Source organism: Saimiri boliviensis, chromosome 10 (assembly GCF_048565385.1).
Source record: "Saimiri boliviensis isolate mSaiBol1 chromosome 10, mSaiBol1.pri, whole genome shotgun sequence".
Classification (NCBI taxonomy): domain Eukaryota; kingdom Metazoa; phylum Chordata; class Mammalia; order Primates; family Cebidae; genus Saimiri; species Saimiri boliviensis.
In genome coordinates this window covers 19,506,300-19,532,000 of record NC_133458.1, presented here as the reverse complement: position 1 = coordinate 19,532,000, position 25,701 = coordinate 19,506,300, and the positions used below count along the sequence as shown (strand labels likewise).

Genomic DNA, 25,701 nt, shown 5'->3' with positions numbered 1-25,701 from the left:
CGTAGTTTGGGGACGCCTGCCCTAAAGGAACAATTGATTCGAAACCCTCCATCACCCTCCATTGAAGCTAATGATTGTATAAACTAGATAGCTTTTGCTAAAATCTCTAGAACAAGATTACTTTTAAGATAATTTAACTCCTTTTTCTTTGGATTTCTTTTACTATGGATCTTGCCTAAGAGCATATGTTAAAGCTCTCCAGTGACTGGGTCAAGCATTCTCAGTATGGTCTCGTATACCTTTTTTTTTTTTTTTTTTTTTTTTTTTTTAACTTCTAAGCCTCTATGGTCTTTTTTGTGGCATTTCAAGAGAAAGAAAGCATTCTGATACATTTTTCTCAGACCTTAGTTACTGCTGTCAATCTGATTGGTAGATCCGTGTCCACTTGACCCTGCTGGGGAAAACATATGTCATAGATGGTTCTTTAAATACTGTCAAGATAGATGTTCTTATACAGATTTCTTCCAGTACCGAAATGTCTCTCACATTATGAGTCCCAACCTTCAGCCTTGTAAAAATGGACTTTACCTCCACGTTACAAAACACTTCTTATTAGATCATTAACTAAACCCAGGAACTGAGCTCTCTGAAATGGTCAATTGCTCTCTTCAGAGTCACTGTATCCTGTAGGAATTATTTAACTTCACTCAGAAAATATGTTCACCATTAGGGCCCAATGGTTAGTTCTCTCTTTTTAAGAAAGTAATATTTGTACTCTCCTTTGAATCCATGCCCTACCAAAATACTATTTCTTATGTGTACACTACCACTGGAAACCCATCAAATCAGTTTAAATTTATTACCCAGGGTCTGAATGGATAATAACATATTTCCTCTTGATTCCTTCTTGGCTAACCAAGAGGGAGTCTCTGCCAGAGCAAACATACCTTGGTGCAAATACATATGTACAAGAATAGATCCAGCTGGATTTTTTAATGCATTTTTGAGATCTGGGTTTGGTTATCTAGTCCACTGGATGAACAGTCTTTTACCAAAGTCATAATAATTTGTTTTTCTGGCAAGTGCCTGTATCACAGTTGGTCAATTCATCCTGTCTAGATTCTTAGGTGTTTCTGTGTAACCACTTTTACCTCACACGATACAAACACTTATTCTATAATATTTGGTTGGTGCAAAAGTAATTGTGGTTTTTCCCATTTGAAAATAATGGTAAAAACCACAATTACTTTTGCATCAAACCTTAGAAGGCCCAGAAGGAACTGATACTTGTCCAGTCTAGAGGCAACATTTCCCAGATAATCTAATCAGTAGGGGCCTAACAATGTGAAGGACTTGAACATCAACGATTATTGTCCCATGGTCCGACTTTGTCTGTCCTGATATCTATCAGCAGTGACCTAATTTCTACCACTAGGCTATGGTGTTCCTTCCCTGCTAAACATAAATATTTTCAGAGAATATCAATGTCACACATGAGGACTCTTCATGACCATGATGGAATGAGAAAAAATTAAGTGTGCTTTGTAATTATACCTGAGCAGAGATACTATGCAACCACAAGAATAACCAAATAACCCATCTTCAGCCAACATGAGTGACTATTACTTTTTCTCCAATAACACCCAGCCTGGGTGATGACAGAAAAAAAAAAGTTCTCAGTAACCAAAAGACACACACACACAAAAGTTATCTATAACCAAAAGACACCAAAGCCAAGAGGTCATAGATGTTGTACATACTTACATGGTGAAAACTTCCACGTAACTATTACAAAAGTTCCTCAGTAAACCATCAAGAACACTCCAAAAGTAGAAAGTTTAAGGAAAGAAATAAAGCATACTTAAAAGAATCGAAAGGAAATTTCAGAAGCGAAAAACGTAGTATCTGACATTTAAGATCTGTGGGACACCGTCCGTCTTACCAGCATATACATAATAGGAGTACAAGAGAGGAGAGAAAAAAACAAAACACTATTTTTTGAAGAAATAATGGCCAAGAAACTTTGCAAATTAGGTGTAAATCATGACTCTACATATCCAAGAAGCTTAGTGAACTACAGGAAGGACACAGCCAGAGATCCACAGAAAGACACATTACTGTCAAATTGTCAAAACCGGAAGACAAAATCTGTGTGACAATAATAACAGAAAGGAGGAGGTTGATGGAGTTTTTAAAGGATCGACATTTTTGAATACTATTAAAACTGGGTTATTATTAATTTGAACTTGATTATTACAAAGTTAAGATGCTAATCCTAATACCCAGTGTAACCTCAGTGTTATAGACTGAATATTGTCCCCCTAGATTTCGTAGGTTGAAACTTTAATTCTCAGTGTGATGGTATCTTGAAATGGGGCCTTTGAGAGGTAATTAAGTTTAGATCAGGTCATGAGGATGGGGTCCTCGTGATGGGTTTTGTGTCCTTTTAAAAAGAAACCAGAGAGCTTGCTTCCTCTCTGTTTCTCCTCTTCCCTACCTCTTCAACCTCCCCCACCAACACACTGTGAGAGTACAGCAAAACCACCATCAACAAGCCAGGAAGCGAGCTCTTACCAGAAACGGAATTGGCTGACACCTTGATCTGGGACTTCTCAGACTCTAGAACTGTGAGAAATAAATGGCTATTGTTTAACCCACCCAGTCTATCATATTTGATTATAGCAGCCGAAACTAAGACATCCAGAAAAAAAATTTAAATGTACAAAATAATACAGTACAAATGTTAAGCATACAAACTAATTCTAAAACGTGTGTAGAAAGTAAAAAGAAAAAGAATAGCTAAAATACTTTTTGGCAAGAAAAAGTCTGAAAATTATACTATGTGATTTTAAGGTTTATGATAAAGCTACAAAAATCATGACAGTATGATATCAATGAAAGAAGAGACAAATAAATCAGTGAAACCTATTTCTATGCAGAGTTCACAGAAATAAAACAACAACAACAAAAATGAAACAAAATAGAAAGTCCAAAAACAAACCTACCAAAATATGGTCTTTTATTTTTAACAGTGGTGCAAAAGAAATTCAGTGAAGAAAGCACAATTTTTTCAGCAGATGTAACTGAAAGAATAAGGCAGACTTATTCAAAATAAAACAACTAAATCTCTTCAATTATATAAAAATTTACTCAAAATGGATCATGGGTCTAAACAGACAATATGAAAATATATAACTTTCAGAAAAAATGTAGAATTAAATTTTCATGATCTTGGGTTAGATACTCAAAGTACAATAAAAAGACAATGACAAACTGAACATCATCAAAATTAAAGTCTTTTGTTTATGAAAGATAAAATTAAGAGAATGAAGAGACAAGCTAGAGACCGAGAAAAAATATTTGCAAACCACATATCTAGTAAAAAAATACACATCAAGAATTTACCAAGCAATCTAAAATTTCAACACTAAGACAATCCAATTTTTAAAATGAGCAGATTTAAATAGGCACTTCAGCAAGAGGATACACTGATGGCAACTAAGCGTAAGAAAAGGTGGGCCAGGCGTAGTGACTCAGGCCTGTAATCCCAGCAGTTTGGGAGGCTGAGGTGGGAAGAGGATTGCTTGACCCCAGGAGTTCGAGAGCAGCCTGAGCAACATGATAATATGCCTGTCTCTACAAAAAATTTTTAAAACAGCCATGCATGGTGGCACTCGTGGGTAGTACCAGCTGCTCAGGTGGGTAAAGCAGGAAAAATCACTTGAGCCTAGGCAGTAGAGGCTGCAGTGAAGTATAATCATGTCACTGTAACTCAGTTTGGGGGATGGAACAAAACACTTTCTCTCTAAAAAACAAAAAAAGGAAAAAAGAAAATGTGTTCAACATGATTAGACACATGGGAAATGTAAATTAAAATAACAATGAGATAACACAAGAAGTGTATTAGAAGGCGAGTATTTTTTAATACTAAGTGCTGTCAGGACGCAGAACAACTGCCATTCACATGCATCGCTGCTGGGGATGCAACATGACAGTCATTCTGAATGGCCATTTGGTGGTTTCTTACAAAGCAAAACATACATTTACCACATTACCTTATAATCTCATTCCTGGGTATTTACCAATGAATTTCAAAGGCATTATGCTGAGTGAAAGAAGCCAATCTCAAGAAATTTTAAATTGTATGATTCAATTTTTATGATAATTTCAAAAAATAAAACTAAGGTGATGAAAAACAGTGATTTCTATGGGTTAAAGGTTAGGGGAGGGTGTGATAGGATAGAGTTCCTTGGGTTTATAGCACTTTTCAGTAACCTGATTGTGGTGGTTACAAGAATATCTCTATATATGTTAAATGCATAGAACTAGACAGCAAAAAATCAGTAATAATAAAAATAATAAACACATGCTAATCAACATTTTAGCACAGAAAGGTGCACAGTAAGCATTCGTTGGATCAATTAAAAAATGATATTGGAGGCCACAACTGCCATGTTCCACACTGCCACAGCCTAGTTTAAATTACTGTGTCTGCTGTCCATGTGAATACTGCACATGTTATATACATGTTATGTGTCCATGTGTACATAAGCAAGAGTGACTCCTGGAGGGAGGGCAAGTCACTTTTAGACAAATTTTGTTGCTGAAACACCAGGAGTTCGGTCAAGGTCCTGCTGCTCCCTGCACAGAATGCCAATCACTGAGTCAACAAAGATTGCCAGAGAAGGCTTTAATCTGGTCCCGCAGCCAAGGAAAATAGGACGTCAGTCTCAAATCTGTCTCCCTGACTGACCAAAATTGGTCTGTTCGCATAGCTGAGAAGGTGGGAAAACAGAAATTAGGAAGGGTTAAGGAAGCAATCCTGATGAATGAGGCGTTTGGTGTCTCATTATCTGGATGTGGTGATTCAGTCACTTGCCTGAGGGTCAGTTTCTCGAGGAAAAAACTCAGTTAAGACAAATGTAAGTTTCAAGTTTTAAGACAGAGGGCCGATGTCTATGTTTATTCAAAAATCCATAAACACATGACAATTTTGCCAGTTTCAACTTCAGGACATTTTAACCATTGTGGACTCAGTGACCTATGAAGTATACAGGCCAGGGAAACGTCCTCTTTTGCCTTCTGAAGTTTCACTGAAAAATCAACTCACAGAATTTTACTTAAAAATATGGCCGGGCGCGGTGGCTCAAGCCTGTAATCCTAGCACTTTGGGAGGCCGAGGCGGGTGGATCACGAGGGCAAGAGATTGAGACCATCCTGGTCAACATGGTGAAACCCTGTGTCTACTAAAAAAAAAAAAAAAAAATACAAAAAATTAGCTGGGCATGGTGGTGCGCGCCTGTAATCCCAGCTACTCGGGAGGCTGAGGCAGAAGAATTGCCTGAACCCGGGAGGCGGAGGTTGCGGTGAGCCGAGATCGCGCTATTGCACTCCAGCCTGGGTAACAAGAGTGAAACTCCGTCTCAAAAATATATAGGCAGAACCACAGAATGGTTACCCACCCACAACAGGGTTTAGAGACTTATTTACTGGCAAATAAGGTTATGGAAGAAGGAGAAAGAGGAATTCTGTAGAGGGGATCACTAGGGAGAATGAATGGATCAGGAAGCAGAGATTACCTTGTACATTACCTTGTGAAAAGGTTTGTTCAGAAGGAGTTACATTCTTGGTCTTACAAGGAAAGGAAAAAAAAAAAACAGTTGTTCCTTTTGGTGGGTCTTGATCTTAGGGATATAAAGAAACTTCACTTTGGGAGAGGTGGTAGGAAGTAAAGGTCAGAGAAATCTTGAGGCTTTCCAGTTCAGTATGTCAAAGTGCCATATTTTGAGGTATCCGTTTCTGAGTCCCAACACATTCTTGGTCTTCTTTTTAGGTAATGGGTCATGAGATAACAGGGAGGGGAAAAAGAACAATTGTCCTCTTTGGTGGGTCCCTCCTATATTTATGTAGACGGGGGTCTTTTCCAGAGCTTGTTGATCTCTAAAGGTCTTTAATTCAAAATCTTTACTATACTAGGGAGCCATATGTTGGGGTGGAATTTCCTGCACTCTTTCACCCCCAAATCCAAATTTAGAAATAGTTTCTAATTTTTTTAAGGCAATGTCTTTTATTTCTTCTGGCCACTGTGATTGATTTTGTGACGGATCCATGAACCAAGAAAGGTAATCAAAGCTGACAAGGTTCAATTTCAGGACTACTGTTTAAGCTATTGAGAAAGTAAAATCTCTTTTTTGTTGTTTGAGCTTGAAACCATGTCACTCCAAGGACAGTCAGTAAATACCTTTCAGTAATAAGGGGACTGAGAGAGAGAGTTTCCTGAGAGATCAAGAAGGCAGACGGAAGAACAAGAAGTGAGAAATTGGTCCTGGCCATATTATTGTTTCTCTAGTCCTGTTTAACTGGTGATAAGCTTAATTCATGAGAAAGATCCTAGATCCTTTCCCCAGTCCTGCTGCATTCAAATCTCCAGGGAAGTCCTAGAATTGTCTAGTCTCCCCTGAAGCTAGCCATAATGCCAGAATTTGAGGAATATGAACCAATAAATTTCCGTTATAGTTTAAGGTAAGTCTGTGTATTAGTCCATTCTCATACTACTAATAAAGATAAACCAAGTCTGAATAATTTATAAAGAAAAAGAGATTTAATTGACTGACAGTTCCACATGGCTGGGGAGGTCTCACAATCATGGCAGAAGGCAAAGGAGGAACGAAGGCACATCTTACATGGCAGCAGGCAAGAGAGCGTGTGCAGCAGAACTGTCCTTTACAAAATCATCAGATCTCATGTGACTTATTCGCTATCATGAGAACAGCACAGGAAAAACACATGGTTCAATTACCTCCATGTGTTCAATTACCCCCATGGTTCAATTACCTCCCACTGAGTCTCTCCCATGACATATGGGGATTATCGGAGCTACAATTCAAGATGAGATTTGGATGGGAACACAGCCCAACCATATCAGTTTGTTATTTGCCAACAAAGGCATCCTAACTGATAGAGTCCAGATAGATCTGTCTCTTTTGTTTTTTCGATCTTTTGTTGCAAAGAAGTAAGTGTAAACTCTCAATACCTTATGTTTTACAAGCCTCTTATGAAGTTCAAAGGACAAACATGCTCAGGATTTCCAGGAACACCTGGAACAACAACAGGTTGAGAAATAGATCTGTTAATACCCCTTCCCTCTGCTCCTCCCTCTGGTCTTCCTTTTGTTGACTGAATAGGCCCTAGGACACCTCTTTGAAAAGACTCCGCAGTGTTCAAAATCACTCCTACAATCAGATTCTCTCTTCACAATGGATCTCAGTGCTGCACATCACCGCATACCTCTAAGTGATGGAAACAGCATTCCCATAATCGGACTTGGTACCTACTCAGAACCTAAATCAGTAAGCTTACCTTTTCTCTCTTTGCTTGTTTCTTTTAACGTGTGCCTATAGCATAATCTATAATTTATTTTAAGCAGATCTCATTGACTTGCTTTTTGTAGAAATGCAAGCAACCTCAATTTGTAATAATGAAAGGACTACTACTTACTGAATGGGTATTGAGCCAAAGGTTAAACTAAATCAATTCATGATTTAAAATTAGTTTGGATTTGAGAATGACAGCTTTCTTCTTCCTTTACTGAAATTTAGCTAACTGCTGATTACAAGAGTGAACTGAGCCACATGAAATTTGTGTGTTTATGACTTGTGTGGTTTTTTGTTTTGTTTTGTTTTGTTTTGTTTTTTGAGGTGGAGTTTCGCTCTTGTTACCCAGGCTGGAGTGCAATGGCGCGATCTTGGCTCACCACAACCTCCGCCTCCTGGGTTCAGGCAATTCTCCTGCCTCAGCCTCCTGAGTAGCTGGGATCACAGGCACACGCCACCATGCCCAGCTAATTTTTTTTTTTGTATTTTTAGTAGAGACGGGGTTTCACCTCGTTGACCAGGATTGTCTCGATCTCTTGACCTCGTGATCCACCCGCCTCGGTCTCCCAAAGTGCTGGGATTACAGGCTTGAGCCACCGTGCCCGGCCGGTTTTTTTTTTATGTTAGATAATTTTTAGTTTAGTCTAACAAACGTCTAGTGAAGACTTGCCATGCACTAAGCACTAGGTGATAGAAATGTCATATATAAAGAAAACAGTGTCTCTGTTACCTAGGATTAAAAATCAAATAGAGGGGGTAGATTCTTTACAACCAATTGTAGAACAATAAAGATAACTATCAATTATATTCTAGAACTCTCTGTAAACAGTCTCTGAAAGCGTTAAGTATTAGTCCATTCTCATGCTGCTATTAAAGACATACCCTAGAGACTGGATAATTTATAAAGAAAGGAGGTTTAATGACTCACAGTTCATCATGGTTGGGGATACCTCAGGAAACATAATTATGGCAGAAGGAGAAGAAAGCACATTCTTTTTCACATGGCAGCAGCAAGGAGAAGTGCTGAGCCAAAGGGGAAAAGCCCCTTATAAAACCATCAGATCTCATGAGAATTCACTCACTATCACGGGAACAGCATGGAAGTAACTGCCCCCATGATTCAATTACCTCCTAGCAGGTCCCTCCTACAACATGTGAGGATTACGGGAAATACAATTCAAGATGAGATTTGGGTGGAGACACAGCCACATGGAGAGTCTCTGCTAGGGCAGTATGGAAGGGAGATGTGGGGTCAGAGGCCCCACACAGAGTTCCCACTGAGGCACTTCCTAGTGAAGCTAAGAGAAGAGGGCTACTATTCTCCAGAGTCCAGAATGATAGATCCACCGATAGCTTGCATGGTATACCTAGAAAAGCCATAGGTACTCAACACCAACTTGTGAAAGCAGCTAGAAGCGGGGTTATACCCTGCAAAGCCACAGAAATGGAGCTGCCCGAGGCTGTAGGAGCCCACCTCTTGCATCAGCCTGCCCTGGATGTGAGACATGGAGTAAAAGATCATTTCAGAGCTTTAAGATTTGACTGCCCTGCTGGATTTCAGAGTTGTGTGGAGACTGTAGCATTTTTGTTTGGGCCAATTTCTCCCATTTGGAATGTGTGTATTTGTCCAATGTGTGTACCCTCATTGTTTCTAGGAAGTAACTAACTTGCTTTTGATTTTATAGGCTCATAGGCAGAAAGGACTTCCCTTGTCTCAGATGAGGCTTTGGACTTGGACTTTCGGGTTAATGTCAAAATGAGCTAAGACTTTGGGGGATTGTTGGAAGGGCATGATTGTGTTTTGAAATTTGAGTACATGAGTTTTGGGAGGGGCCAGGGCAGAATGATATGGTTTGGCTGAGGCTGCACATAGCAGGGGGGCCCTGGGCTGGGCTTACAAAACCATTTTTTCCTTCTAGGCCTCCCAGCCTATAATGAGAGGGGTTGCCACAAAGGTCTCTGACATGCCTTAGAGACATTTTCTCCATTGTCTTGGTGATTAAAATTCAGTTTGTTGTTACTTATGCAAATTTCTGTAGCAGGCTTGAATTTCTCCCCCCAAAAATGGGCTTTTCTGTTATATTGCGTTGGCCTAAGATGATGGGGTTTTCCAAATATACAATCATGTCATCTGTAAACAGAGACAATTTGACTTCCTCTCTTCCTATTTGAATACCTTTATTTCCTTCTCTTGCATGATTGCCCTGGCCAGAACTTTCAATACTATGTTGAATAGGAGTAGTGAAAGAGGGCATCCTTGTCTTGTGCCAGTTTTCCAAGGGAATTCTTCCAGTTTTTATCCATTCAGTCTGATATTGGCTGTGGGTTTGCCATGAATAGCTCTTATTATTTTGAGATATGTTTCATCAATAACTAGGTTATTGGGAATTTTTAGCATGAAGGGCTGTTGAATTTTGGCCTTTTCTGCATCTATTGAGATAATCATGTGGTTTTTATCACTGGTTCTGCTTATGTGGTGGATTATGTTGATTTATGTATGTTGAACCAGGCTTACATCCCAGGGATGAAGCCAACTTGGTCACGGTGGATAAGCTTCTTGATGTGCTGCTGGATTTGGTTTGCCAGTATTTTATTGAGGGTTTCACATCAATGTTCATCAGGGATATTGGTCTGAAATTTTATTTTTATTTTTATTTTTATTTTTGTCTCTGCCAGGTTTTGGTATCAGGATGATGCTGGCCTCATAAAATGAGTTAGGGAGGATTTCCTCTTTTTCTGTTGTTTGGAATAGTTTCTCAGAAGGAATGGTACCAGCTCCTTTTTGTACCTCTGGTAGAATTCAGCTGTGAATCCATCTGGTCCTGCACTTTTTTTGTTGGTAGGCTATTAATTAATCATTGCCTCAATTGCAGAACTTGTAATTGGTCAATTCCAGGATTTGACTTCTTCCTCTTGGGAGGGTGTATCTGTCCAGGAATTTATCCATTTATTCCAGAGTTTCTAGTTTATTTGCATAGAGGTGTTTATTGTATTCTCTGATGGTAATTTCTATTTCTGTGGGATCAGTGGTGATATCCCCTCTATCATTTTTTATTGTGTCTATTTAATTATTCTCTCTTTTCTTTTTTATTAGTCTGGCTAGCTCTCTATTTTGTTGATCTTTTCAAAAAACTAGCTCCTGGATTCATTGATTTTTTGAAGAGTTTTTTGTGTGCCTATCTCCTTCAGTTCTGCTCTGATCTTAGTTATTTCTTTTCTTCTGCTAGCTTTTGAATTTTTGTGCTCTTGCTTCTCTAGTTCTTTTAATTGTGTTGTTAGGGTGTCGATTTTAGATCTTTCCTGCTTTCTCTTGTGGGCAAGTAGTGATATAAACTTCCCCCTAAACACTACTTGAAATGTGTCCCAGAGATTCTGGTACATTATGTCTTTGTTCTTATTGGTTTCAAAGAACATCTTTATTTCTACCTTCATTTCATTATTTACCCAGTAGTCATTCAAAAGGAGGTTGTTCAGTTTCCATGTAGTTGTGCAGTTTTGATCGAGTTTCTTAATCCTGAGTTCTAATTTGATTGCACTGTAATCTGAGAGACTGTTTGTTATTATTTCCATTCATTTGCATTTACTGAAGAGTGTTTTTCTTCCAATTATGTGGTCAGTTTTAAAATAAGTGTGATATGGTGCTGAGAAGAATGTATATTCTGCTGATTTGGGGTAAAGAGTTCTATAGATGTCTATTAGGTCTGCTTGGTCCACAGCTGAGTTCAAGTCCTGGATATTCTAGTTGATTTTCTGTCTCGTTTATCTGTGGAATATTGACAGTGGGGTGTTAAAGTCTCCCACTATTACTGTGTGGAAGTCTAAGTAACTTTGCAGATCTCTAAAAATTTGCTTTATAAATCTGGGTGCTCCTGTACTGGATGCATATATATTTAGAATAGTTAGCTCTTCTTACTGCATTGATTCCTTTACCATTATGTAATGCCTTTCTTTGTCTCTTTTAATCTTTGTTGGTTTAAAGTCTGTTTTATCAGAGACTAGGATTGCAATCCCTACTTTTTTTTTCCTTCCATTTGCATGGTAAATCTTCCTCCATCGCTTTATTTTGAGCCTATGTGTGACAGGAGATGGTTCTACTGAATATAGCAAAATGATGGGTCTTGCCTCTATCCAGTTTGTCAGTCTGTGTCTTTTAATTTGGGCATTTATCCTGTTTATATTTAAGGTTAATATTTTTATGTGTGAATTTGATCCTGTCATTATTATGCTAGCTGGTTAATTTGCTCATTAGTTGATGCAGTTTCTTCATAGAGTCAATGGTCTTTACAATGTAGTATCATTCTGCAGTGGCTGGTATTGCTTGTTTCTTTCCATGTTTAATGCTTCCTTCAGTAGTTCTTATATCACAGGCCTGCTGGTGAGAAAATCCTTCAGCATTTGCTTGTCTGTAAAGGATTTTATTTCTTTTTCGCTTATGAAGCTTAGTTTGGCTGGATATTAAATTCTGGGTTGAAAATTCTTTTCTTTAAGAGTGTTGAATATTGGCCCCCACTCTCTTCTGGCTTACAGGGTTTCTGCTGAGAGATCTGCTGTGAGTCTGATGGGCTTCGCTTTGTGGGTCACCTGACCATTCTCTCTGGCTGTCCTTAGCATTTTTTTCTTCATTTCAACTTTGGCGAATCTGATGATTATGTGTCTCGGGGTTGCTTTTCTCGAGGAATATCTTCGTGGTGTTCTCCGTGTTTCCTGAATTCGAATGTTGGCCTGCCTTGCTAGGTCGGGGAAATTCTTCTGGATAGTATCCTGAAGAGTGTTTTCCAATTTGGTTCCCTTCTCCCTGTCACTTTTAGGTACACCAATCAAACACAGCTTTGGTCTTTTCACATAGTCCCATATTTCTTGGAGGCTTTGGTCATTTCTTTTTACTTTTTTTTCTCTAATCTTTTCTTCTCACTTTATTTCACTGAGTCAATCTTCAATCTCTGATATCCTTTCTTCTGCTTGATTGATTCAGCTAATGACACTTGTGCATGCTCTGCGAAGTTCTGATGCTGTGTTTTTCAGCTCTATTAGGTCATTTATGTTCTTCTCTAAACTGGTTATTCTATTTAGCAATTCATCTAACCTTTTTTCAAGGTTCTTAGCTTCCTCATATTGGGTTAGAACATGCTCCTTTAGCCTGGAAGAGTTTTTTTATTACCCACCTTCTGAAGCCTACTTCTGTCAATTCGGCAAACTCATTCTCCATCTAGTTTTGTTCCCTTGCTGGCAGGATTTGTCATCCTTTGGAAAACAAGAGACATTCTAGTTTTTGGAATTTTCAGGCTTTTTGCGCTAGTTTCTCCCCATCTTCATGGAGTTATCTACCTTTGGTCTTTGATGTTGGTGACCTTTGGATGGGATATTGGGATGGCCATCCTTCTTATTGACTATTCCTTTCTGTTTGTTAGTTTTCCTTCTAAGAGTCAGGCTCCTCTGCTGCAGGTCTGCTAGAAGTCCACTCCAAACTCTGTTTGCCTGGTTACCACCAGTAGAGGCTAAACATCAGTAAAGATTGCTGCCTGTTCCTTCATCTGGAAGCTTCATCCCAGAGGGGCACCTACCAGATACCAGCTAGAGCTCTCCTATATGAGGTGTCCATTGGCCCCTACTGGGAGGTGTCTCCTAGTCAGGATGCATAGGGTCAGGGACTCACTTGAGGAGGCAGTCTGTCCCTTATCAGAGCTGAAATGCTGTTCTTGAAGATCCACTGCTCTCTTCAGTGCTGTCAGGCAGGGATGTTTAAGTCTGCAGAAGCTGCATCCACAGCCACCCCTTCCCCCAGTGCTCTGTCCCAGGGAGATGGGCATTCTATCTATAAGTCACTGGACTGTGGATGCTGCATTTTTTTTTTTTTTTTTTTTTTTTTTTTTTTCAGAGATGCCCTGCCCAGAGGAGGACTTTAAAGAGGTAGTCTGACCTCAGAGGTCTTGTCAAGCTGCAGTGGGCTCCGTCCACTTTGAACTTCCCAATGGTGGCTTTGTTTACACTGTGATGATAAAACCACCTACTCAAGCCTCAGCAATGGCAGACACCCCTCACCCCATGAAGCTCCAGTGACCCAGGTCGACCTTAGACTGCTATGCTGGCAGCGAGAGTTTCAAGCCAGTGGATCTTTTGTTCATACCACCAAAGCATGAACAAAAAACTCTCCTGCTGCTAGCTCACACGGCTGCCAAGTTTTGTGCTTGAATCCCAGGGCCCTGGTGGCATATGCACCAGGAGGAATCTCATGGTCTGCCAGTTGTGAAGACCATGGGAAAAGCACAGTACCTGAGCCGGAATGTGTACCATTCTTCCTGGTACACTCTCTCAGAGCTTCCCTTGGTTAGGGGAGTTAAATCCCCTGACCCCTTGTGCTTCGTGGGTGAGGTGATGCCCTACCCTGCTTTGGCTTGTCCTCTGTGGGCTGCACCCATTGTCCAATCAGTCCCAGTGACATGAACTGGGTACCTCAGTTGGAAATGCAGAAATCACCTGCCTTCTGTGTCAATCTCATTACAGACCGGAGCTGTTCCTATTTGGCCATCTTGCCTGGAAATCCCCTAATTAACCATCTTCAAAGCATCTCTGCAGGTCATGCTCTTTGGATGCCACTCATTATGATAACCATGCCCACTTCACTTCTGAAGTTAAGTACTGCCATGTAGCCTCTATTATTTTAAAATTCCATCATTCCTAGTTTTTAAAATAAGGATAGGATCTTACTATGTTGCCCAGGCTGGTCTTGAACTCCTGGCCTCAAGCAATCCTCCTGTCTCGGTCTCCTGAAGTTCTGAGGTTAGAGGTCTGAGCCACCACACCTGGCCCCAAATTTTTTAGTAAACCCAGTTTTTTAACCTCTCCCACAGTCTGCCTTGTGTACGGAGGACAGATGTAATTGAGCTGAACAATTCTGGTGTTTTTGTCTTTTTGGTAAAAGAAGTGTTCTCTGGGCCCTGCTGCAAACCATGGATCCTCTGTGGGTTTCTGGCATTATATACTATATCCACTCTTGTGGGCTTCCATCTCAGAGCTTCCTGACCCCTCCCTCTCTTGACCATCTGCCACAGTATTTCTAGAATGTCTACTTCATGTATGTAGATCTCACTTTTTCCAGATTTCAGGAGTTATGCTGGCAGTGTGTTAGCACTGTTTCCTGAGGTGTTAAGTCACATATCAGAGGATGGTGTTTTCATATCAATTAACTCTCCTTTATCCACCGTCCTTTTGATGCTGTACCCCAAGATCCACTTCCACACATACTCTCCACCTCCATTGCACATGGTGTCTAGGAATGGGGTTCCTTCAGTGTATCATCCTCTTTCTTCCCTTTTTCCCACCAGGAAATCTCATAAGGGATAATATCCAAAACATAAAAGGAATTCCTACCTTTTATATTTAGAAGTATATATTCTAGTGTGACTCCATGGCTCTGAAATTAGTCTCCCTACCAAGTGATATTCACTGGAAGCCTCCTTTCGAAACAATTAATTATTGGCCTGGTGACTGGGAGGCAATTGCAGTAGATCCTGCCTGGAACACATGTTTCAAGGCAGCAGCTTCTACATCGTTTTCAGAAGACACAGGGAATGCTGGACATGAACACAGAGGAGTAGTGCTGGATCATTTCTTCTGATTTGCTTTCCATGCTCTAACTCATTCTTGCTACATCCAATATGCTACTGACACGTTCATTTGATTTTAAATGTCTGGCCAGATTTCTTGTTTGTTTATAGAATTGCTGTGTTTGGTTCTTTCCTAAATCTTCTATGGCACTCTTCATAGTTTCCAGTCCTCTATAGAGAGTTCCAAGTTCAATACCTCTTGGTATTTAATTTTCTTTTTTGTAATCTGGAAATGGGGGTCTTCTTCTGTCACCCAGGCTGGAATGCAGTGGTACAATCACAGCACACTGGAGATCTGAACTGCTGGGCTCAAGCAATCCTCCTGCCTCAGGTGTACATAGCCATGTCTGGATGATTTTTTAATTTTTGCTTATTTTATTTTATTTTATTTTTGTAAGACAGGATCTTACTATGTCGCCCAGGCCAGCCTCAAACTTATAGCATCAAGCAATTCTCCTGCATCAGCTTCCCAATGTGCCGGGATTACAGGCATGAGCCACCATGCCCAGCCTCAAGTTTCTTTCTTTAATCAAAACAAGCACAGTTATTTTAACTTTTGACTAATAATTCCCATCCTTATTGTGGTATTAATCTGTGGCTGAATTATTGCAGTTAGTATAATATCCTCCAGGTTCATCCACGTTGTTGTATATTGCAGAATTTCCTGCTTTTTTGAGGCAGGAATATTCTGGAATAAAATAATATTACATTGTTTATATACCACATTTTCTTTACCTGCTCATCTGTCAGTGAACATTTAGGTTGTTTCCATATCTTATCTAATGTGAATAATGCTACAGTGTATGGAAGTGCAAATATTTCTTCAAGATAGTGATTTTATTTTTATTTTTTTGGATATATACCCAGAAGTAGGATTGCTGGATCATACGGTAGTTCTATTTTTAATTTTTTTCTTGACCAACATGGTCTAATATATTTTTATTTTTTTTAGAAACCTCCATACTATTTTCCATAGTAGCTGCACAATTTTACACTTCCTCCAACAGTGTACAAGAGTTTTAATTTCTCTACATCCTCACCAATAATTGCTACCTTTCAGTTTTTTTATACTAATAATCCTAATGGGTGTGAGGCGTTATTTCATTGTAGTTTTGATTTGCATTTCCCAGATAGCTGGCGATGTTGAGTATCTTTGCATATACCTATTGGCCATTTGTATGTCTTCTTTGGAGAAATGTCTCCTCAAGTCCTTTACCAACTTTTTAATCGGTTATTTTTTGGGGGGGGTGATTTTTGTTTGTTTGTTTTTGTTGTCTGTTTGCTTTTGTTTGTTTGCTATTGAGTTGTAGAAGTTCCTTTTAATCATATTTTGGATATTAGTCCCTTATGAGATATGTGCTTTGTAAATATTTTTTCCTATTCTGTAGGTTGCTTTTTCACTCTGCTGAGTGTTTCCTTTTCTGTGCAGAGGCTATTCAGCTTGATGCAGTCCTAACAACCTCTTTTTGCTTTTGTTTCTTGTGCTTTCAGTGTCATACCCAAGATATCATAGCCTACCCAATGTCATGATGCTTTTTCCCCTTACGTTTTCTTCTAGGAGTTTTTCTGGTCTTAAAAATCTTTACTCCATTTTCAGCTGACTTTTTGTGTATGGTGTAAGATACAGGTCCAATTTCATTCTAATGATAGTTCCAATATTAGGATCTATAATTCTATTGAGGCTGTCAATTGTTTCTTCCTGTCTTCCTTTACGGAACTTTGTTTTCTGGGGTATCTAAATTCTTCAACTGTGTGTAGGTTAATACCACTTTAAAAAAAGTATTTGTGAGCATGCACCAAGGGTGAAAAACAAATATTTTCTTTCAGAGAGCATGTGTGTGTGTTTGCTCCAGGTTCCCTGGAGGCACTGCTACTCAGTGACCACATGAAACTGGTCATCGGACTCTGGCTACATAGGTTATGAATTCTCCCAGGGACTGGAGGTGGTCATAGCCTTTTAGGGAGTGTTTTTACTTTCCTTTTTCATCTTCTGAACCTCTCACTTCTGCATTCAGACTTTCCCATAAAATTTAGTTTGATTTAATAAATGCCTGCTGTCTTTTCAGCACTTTAATGGTAATTCTTTTAAAAGTTTTAATCTAGCTCTTTTTTCTGTTTTTTTGAGACAGGGTCTTGCTCTGTCGCCCAGGCTGAAGTGCAGTGGCTTGATTACAAATCCCTGCAACCTCTGCCTTCCAGGCTCAAGCAAGCCACCAGACAGGGCTAATTTCTGTATTTTTTGTAGAGATGGGGTGGGGGGATTCACTATGTTTCCCAGGCTGGATTCAAACTCCTGGGCTCAAGCAATCCTCCCACCTCAGCCTCCGAAAGTGCTGGGATTACAGGTGCGTCACCACACCTGGCCTAATCTAGCATTTCTAATTTTCTTAAATGGAAGAGGATGCTGTCAGCCACTTTAGAAAACCAAACTTTTTGTTTTACTGTTCAGTGAGATTGTCCTTAATTGTGGATCAAATTTTTATATTTTAGATTCTCCTATCATATCATTTATATGGTATCCTATTTGATCTTTCTGATTTTTTTCAAAACTGTGTTTCCAAAAAAAAAATGGTCAGAATTTGTGTAGACTTCCTTTATGCTACATTTAAGGATTACTCAGTGTGGTCTTCATGTTCATATTCCCAAGTAGTTCCTCCGTATTGATTAGAATTAAGTCCAAAACAGTAATACATCTCACTGCTGCCTCTGCCTTCTGAGAGACAATATTTTTCGGCAAATGTAGAAATATAAACATATAAATAAATAAGTAAATAGTGAATATCTGTAAGTAAACATCCAGCTTTTAGAAGAGACTCCCTGGTGAAAGCTGAATAATTAAAGATTTCACTACTATAACTTGCTTCTGTGCCATAATTCTTATTAAATGAGTCATCATCCATATATGCAACACCATGGTAGACTATACTCCTGCTTTGGCCCTCACCTTTAACATTTTTTTTTTCTTGCTTCGTCGCTCAGGCTGGAGTGTAGTGGCATGATCTCAGCTCACTGCAACCTCTGCCTCCAGGGTTCAAGCAATTCTCCTGCCTCAGCCTCTCAAGTAGCTAGGATTACAGGTGCCCACTACCATACCTGGCTAATTTTTGTATTTTTTAGTAGAGATGGGGTTTCACCATGTTGGTCAGGCTGGTCTTGAACTCCTGACCTCAGGTGATCGCCCACTGTGGCCTCCCAAAATGCTGGGATTACGGGCGTGAGCCACCATGCCTCACCGTACTTTCTTTATCCTCAATGCTCTCTTCTGTACTTCATTTTTTGTGTTAATTTTTGAAAATACAAGTCCCTACTTTAATATGCATTTGTCTGGGGCTCCCTTCATTGTGTACTTTAACTCTTCATTTAAATGATCAGTGCCAGCCCATAAAATCTCAGAGATGTTTCTGAGATTCTATTTACCATCCAGTATTAAGCTTCATATATTAATAACATGTAGAGGGAGGCCAAGGCAGGAGGATCACTTGAGCCCAGGAGTTTGAAACCAGCATGGGCAACATGGCAAAACCCCATCTCTACAAAAAAGTTAGCTGGGCATGGTGGCATACACCTGTAGTCCCACCTACTGGGGAGGCTAAGGTGGAAGAATCACTTGAGCGCAGGAGGCTGAGGCTTCAGTGAGCTGTAATCGTGCCATTGCACTTCAGCCTGGGTGACAGAGAACCTGAGAAGAAGAAGAAACAAGAAAGGAGAAGAAGAAAGAAGTAGAAAGGAGGAGGAGGAGAAGAAGAAGAAATGCAGATACTTGAGAGTGAAAGCAACATGTTTATTTTCTTCTTTGTAAATTTCTAGACACCACGCCTCACCTCCCCTTCCCACTGAACTTTAGTTGTCACACTTGTCATTCATAACATCTCATTTCACAGGTTTTTTCTGGTCTTTTGACTCAATTACTATCCAAGTCCTATTAATCATGTTGTTAATTAATTAATGAAATATCGCTAACATTTCTGGAATGTATGTTTCCTTTTCCCAGCTATTTGATATTTGTGACTATGGATCTTATAATATCCTCTATGGGGCCGGGCGCGGTGGCTCAAGCCTGTAATCCCAGCACTTTGGGAGGCTGAGGCGGGTGGATCATGAGGTCAAGAGATCGAGACCATCCTGGTCAACATGGTGAAACCCTGTCTCTACTAAAAATACAAAAAAAATAACTGGGCATGGTGGCGCGTGCCTGTAATCCCAGCTACTCAGGAGGCTGAGGCAGGAGAATTGCCTGAACCCAGGAGGCGGAGGTTGCGGTGAGCCAAGATGGCGCCATTGCACTCCAGCCTGGGTAACAAGAGCGAAACTCTGTCTCCAAAACAAAACAAAACAAAACAAAACAAAAATATATCATCTATGTAGCTAGTTTGTTCATTTTTCATATCCTCTTATCTTCTCTATAGTGATGACTTTCAATCGAAGCAGGGGAAAAAAATACAATATATATTCCCAAGGCTTTCTATTTCCTGCCCAAAAAGTCACTAGAAATACATTTCAGATTTCTTCTCTCACTCAGCCTACACCAAATCAATAGCTGTGGACCAGGGTTCACCTGCCTGATGTGATTTGTCCAGCATTTGGTTACAACACTGAAGAAAGCACAAGTAGTTATCAATATTTGTTGAGCAAGATCAGAACAATCACCCTTCAATATGAAGTCAGTACAAATCAGAAAACAGAATTAACCCTTTCACACACACGCTCTCCAAAAGATGCTTTGAAAATTACATTTAATGAGACTAGATGTTTGTCTTCAGGGAAATCTCATTGCTGTTTCTTATTAAGAAAAAATGGGCTGGGAGCGGTGGCTCACACCTGTAATCCCAGCACTTTGGGAGGCCGAGGCAGGTGGATCACGAGGTCAAGAGATCGAGACCATCCTGGTCAACATGGTGAAACCCCATCTCTACTAAAAATACAAAAAATTAGCTGGGCATGGTGGCACGTGCCTGTAATCCCAGCTACTCAGGAGGCTGAGGCAGGAGAATTGCCTGAACCCAGGAGGCGGAGGTTGTGGTGAGCCGAGATCACGCCATTGCACTCCAGCCTGGGTAACAAGAGCAAAACTCTGTCCGAAAAAAAAAAAAAGAAAAAAATGTAACTAAGATGAAAACACATTCATATTATTTAAATGCCATCATAACTGAAGCACGGTGATTTATGTGAAATCTGGAAAATGGTGTCTCTCAGAGACTGGGTAACTAATAAATCACTGAGAATACCTGAGACTGGGTAACTGATAAAGAATAGAAGTTCATTCTCCTACAGTTCTGGAGGCTGGAAAGTCCAAGACCAAGATGCCAGCATGTTAGGGCCCAGTCTCTCTGCTTCCAAAGCTGTATCTTGAATGCCGCATTCTCTGGAGGGGAGAAACACCATTACTCACATGACAGAAGAGGGAGAACCCACTCTCACAAGCCCTTTTTATGGTGGCGTTAATCCTAAACACCTCCCATTAGGCCCCACCTCCCAACACTGTTTGTTACATTGGAGATTAAGTTTCAACATGGGTTTTGGAGAGGACAAAAATAATCAAACTACACCAAATGAAAAACCAGTATTAAGAGGATAGGATATACTCATTCTTATGTTTAATGTGGGTGAATAAAATGAACAAAGATGTAGCTACCAAATTTTATTAAAACATATCCTAAAACATAAAATGTTCCTCAACAATATTTTTTCTTCAGTTTTATTGCTATAACTGACATGCCATAAACTGCCCATATTTAAAGTATACAATTTGATGAGTCTGACATGTATACATCTGTGAAGCCATCACTACAATCCAAATAATGCACATACCAATCAACTGTATAGGCTTTCTCATGCCACTTCGTAATCCCTCCTCCCACCCATACTTCCCCTGGCTCCTGACCCCAGGCAATCACTGATCTGTGTCTGTCATCATAGACTATAATTCCGCTTATATAAAATGCTAGAAGAGAAAAACTAAAGCATTTATACTTTTTGGCCTGGCTTCTTTCACTCAGCATAATTATTCTGAGATTCATCCATACTATGTGTTGTCATCAGTGCTTCACTTCTTTTTCTTCTTTTTTCTTTTCTTTTGAGACAGGTCTATCTCTGTTGCTCAGGCTGGAATGCAGTGGCATGATCATGGCTCACTGCAGCCTTGAACTCCAGGCTCAAGCAATCTTCCCACCTTACCCTCGAGTTGCTGGGACTCCAGGCACATGCCACCATACCCAGCTAACTACTTTGTTTTTTTGTACACATGGGGTCTCCCTATGTTGTCCAGGTTGGTCTCAAACTCCTGGCCTCAAGCAATCCTTCTGCCTCAGCCTCCCAAAGTCCTGGGATTACAGGTGTGAGCCACTACACCAGGCCCACGCCATTCCTTTTTATTACTGAGGAGTACTCTATTCTGTGCATACCTCTCAATTTGTTTACTCAAGCTTTTGATTTATAATTTAGCCTCCTTTAATCAGCTTATGCCCTTTTATAAAAAGGCTTCCACAAATTCTGCTGTGAGCGGAACTATTGATCAAATCACATTTTTGACACCACAAAGCTGAAGGCAGACCTGGGACAAATGGAAGGAGAGGAGGCTCCTGGGAGCTCAGTTTCTCCTGTGGCTAAACACCATCTTCCAATCACGACAGCCAGGAATTGAGAATCTTTCATTTCAGCTGTAAAGGAATGTATGTGCAAAATGTCCTGATTAATGATGATTAAAGGAAAGACCATTTCTCTTTTCCCCAAACCCAATCTCTTTGTCACTTCAGACCCCTCAGGGAGCCTGTGCAATATCGGTGAAGGTTGCTATCGACATAGGGTACCGACACTTTGATGGGGCCTACGTCTACAAAAATGAACATGAAGTTGGGGAGGCCATCAGGGAGAAGATAGCAGAAGGCAAGGTGCAGAGGGAAGACATCTTCTACTGTGGAAAGGTGAGATCTTGCCTTCAGTCTCCACTGGGGACAGTGAGGAGGTTTCAGGTGTTCATTTTATTTTTCATCTTCCGTGTGTGCGTGTTTGTGTGTGTGTGTGTGTGTGTGTGTGTGTGTGTGTGTGGATGGGTAGGTGGGTGGGTGTGTGAGTGTAACTGCACTCATGAGTATGCAGGACTCCATAATAACAGTTTGAGTTTGTTTGTGTAAAAGATAAGTGTTAAAATGACACCAAAATCATGCAAAATAGGATTTTCAACATTCTTGTATTATATTAACAAAGTATTCATTAGTTTCGGAGAAGTAAGCAGAGTAGCATTTCAGGAAGAGAAAGAGTTTTCAAAAAGTATTTGGCTGGGTGCAGTGTCTCACACCTGTAAGCCCAGTGCTTTGGGAGTCTAAGGCGGGTGTTTTGCTTGAGCTAAAGAGTTCAAGACCAACCTGGGTAACACGGCAAAACCCTGTCTCTACAAAAAATAAAAAATTAGCTAGGCACAGTAGCTTGCACCTGTAGTCCCAGCTACTTGGGAGGCTGAGATGGGAGGATGGCCTGAGCCAGGGAGGTCGAGGCTGCAATAAGTCATGTTCACATCACCGCACTCCGGCTTGGGTGACAGAGTAAGACCCTATCTCAAAAAAAGGAAAAAAAATTTTTGAGCAGACGTAATTAACTCAGGAATGATATTCATTTTTGGAACCAATAGATATTGTTTAATAAAAGCAAACAAACATAAATCAAAAAAACAAGCTCTTAAAGTCGCCAATCCAAAAGCCGCATGACTCATATTACACGAGTCATTTTTCACTATAATAGAATTAGCATGCAAGAAAAAGGTAGTCAAAACATGCTTTAAATTGTCCTTTAATTCTTTAAATTGTCCAAAAAGTACAGTTGTGAAGAGAAATCAATATTCATACATATATAATGTCAATATGGGCTGTATCTAATAAAGCACACTTGGTAAAAATATTAGTGCTTACTATTTTATTATTTATTTATTTTGTGAGACCGCATCTCACTCTGTTGCCTGGGCTGGAGTGCAGTGGCATGATCTTGGCTCACTACAACTTCCACCTGCCGGGTTCAAGAGATTCTCCTGCCTTAGCCTCCCGAGTAGCTGGGGCTACAGGCGTGCACCACCATGCCTGTCTAATTTTTGTATTTTTAGTAGAGACAGGGTTTCACTATCTTGGCCAAGCTGCTCTTGAACTTCTGACCTCGTGATCCACCCATCTCGGCCTCCCAAAGTGCTGGGATTACAGGTGTGTGCCACCACACCCAGCTTAGTGTTTACTTAAGTAAACAGAAAGAGTGTGTGCAACTGAGTTCATGTAATGAGCAGTTACTATCCCCTTATCAGGATTGTTTTCACCGAAGCTCAGCAGCAGCTGAGGGGTAATATGGGGGCGATTAAGTGCACAGACTGGTGTAAGGCTGCCCAGGTCAGAAGCCCAGATCTGTCACTATTGGCTAAGTTCCCTAGTATTTCTGGACCTCAGTTTTTCTCTCTGTAAAATGGGGATAATAATGTCAACTATTTCATACAGTTGTTATGAGTTCACATTTACAAAGCGCTCATATAGAACCTGGCACAGAGCTAATATTATGTGTGTTTGTTGAATAAAAGTAAATTAAAATATCTTCAGGAATGAAAAAAAAGTAAAAATAGCAAACAGAATTTCCACTTACATAGGATTGCAACAGTAACAGCAAAGGGACTCACAGTAGCAATCAAAACCCATGTAACACATTTTTCCATTACTGTCTTCATGTTAAATTTTCTCTGTGTTTTTAAGTCAAGAAAAAAAAATCATTGTCCAACAGAGAAAAAAAAAAAAATCAGATTTTACCAATTTTGCTCACCCTGTCTTGTGACCAAAAAACAGTATGATTCAGGCCGGGTGCAGTGGCTCACGCCTGTAATCCCAACACTTTGGAAGGCAGAGACAGGAGGATCACTTGAGGTCAGAGGTTCATGACCAGCCTGGTCAACATGGTGAAACCCCATCTCTACTAAAAATACAAAAATCAGCCAGGCATAGTGCCAGGTGCCTGTTGTCCCAGCCACTTGGGAGGCTGAGGCAGGAGAATCACTTGAACCCAGGAGGTGGAGGTTGCAGTGAGCTGAGATCAAGCCACTGTGCTCCAGCCTGGGTGACAGACCAAAACTCTGTCTCAAAAAAAAGAAAAGAAAAAGAGAAGAAGAGAGGGGAGGGGAGGGGAAGGGAGGGGAGGGGAGGGGAAGGGAAGGGAGGGAGGGGAAGGAGGGAGGAAAGGATTCTAAACTTTTATCCCCAAAAACATCTGTGAGCAAAACTGATATTCCAAACAACAGACTAATTTGTCCTGTGGGTATGAGCAACCTTGGCACCATATGTCTCAGATCCCTAAGGGTACACAAGCTCCAGTAGGATCAACCAAGCCTTGATCCTTCATTACGTAATACCTTAGTGAAAGAGTCATTTCTTAGAAATTGCTCTGGGGTCTAAGTAGGGCCAAGCAGGAACAAAAGATCAGTGAAAGCAAATCTAAATCTATGTACTACTTTAAAATGTCGCCAGCCTTCCACACCACCTGTCACAATGTGAAGGACCCAGTGAAGCCACACACATTAACCATATTCCTTGCTCATCTGAAACACATCTTTTATCAGAGTGGCATGACAATAAAGAATCTGGCTAGGTCAGGACATTTAGAACATTGTGTAACCCTAGTCATACGATGATGAATAATGCAAGCATTAAGGGTTGGTTAGGAAATTCACCCGGAAATAGGGAAGACTGCCATCAAATTAGGTACCGTGTGGTCAAGAGGATCTCTGAGTCTCTTGCACTACATTTGAATAAAATTATGTCTGGGGATGTGAGGGTGATCTGGCTGCGACATCTGTCACCCCACTCATCACCAGGGCTAATTCAGCTGATCTGGCTGTCTAGGCAATTGTACCTCTCGAAGCTGCACTCTCATTGGAAGAGGACGACTTTCCCTGGTGGAGGATGAGGGTTTTCAGATCAAGGGTATATGAGTAGCTGCACTCTTCTGCTACAACCTCCAAACAAGCTCTCAAGCTAGGCTCTGAGTGTCAAAAGTTTTATCAGCTCATCCTATACTCAGATGACTCTGCATCATAAACACATTTTGGTGACATAAAACATGTGCATAATATGCGTACAAGGGGCCAGGTGCAGTGGCTGATGCCTGGAATCCCAGCGCTTTGGGAGGCCGAGTGGATGGATCGCTTGAGCCTAGGAGTACAGCCTGGGCAACATAGTGAGATCCCTATCTCAAAAAAAAAAAAATGTGTATAAGTGCTCTACAAAGAAAAATGTTTACAAGATTGTAAAAATCACGTGGACATTAGTTAATTATCCTTCTTTGATTCTTTTAGCTATGGGCTACAAATCATGTCCCAGAGATGGTCCGCCCATCTCTGGAGAGGACACTCAGGGTCCTCCAGCTAGATTACGTGGATCTTTACATCATTGAATTACCCATGGCCTTTAAGGTGAGTTCAGATGCCTAAAGGTTAGGTCTCGGCAGCCTGACAACCATGAGTCAATAGCTATGTGTATGAATCTAGCTTATTATTTAGCACCACAGAGTATTGTGGGGTTTTGTTACCACAGATCAGAGAGTACTGCCCTAGCCTGACAAATGCCTGAGAAGATTGTGTTAACAGACTCAGGCTTGGTTTTAAAATTTCTTGACTTTGTTTAACTCCATGCAATTTCTATTATACCATGTTTTTACAACTATAGTTTAAGCTCTCTGCATCAAACCAACATGTAGTCCCCTGTAGCCCGGCATCAAGACACACACCCTTCTTCCCACTCACACACTCACCATCTCAGCCCTTATTCTCA

At 40.4% G+C, this 25,701-nt stretch overlaps 1 protein-coding gene across 2 annotated transcripts in view; it reads left to right on the top strand.

Moving 5' to 3' along the window:
• The first annotated feature begins 7,099 nt into the window (after positions 1–7,099).
• AKR1D1 (aldo-keto reductase family 1 member D1) overlaps positions 7,100–25,701 on the top strand; it is a 42,459-nt gene continuing 23,857 nt past the window's right edge. For both annotated transcript variants that reach the window (XM_039473041.2, XM_039473040.2), the window contains exons 1-3: positions 7,100–7,289; positions 21,670–21,837; positions 25,227–25,343. In XM_039473041.2, the coding sequence (XP_039328975.2) occupies positions 7,197–7,289; positions 21,670–21,837; positions 25,227–25,343 (378 nt within the window). In that variant the 5' untranslated portion in view covers positions 7,100–7,196. The remainder of the gene's footprint in view (positions 7,290–21,669; positions 21,838–25,226; positions 25,344–25,701) is intronic.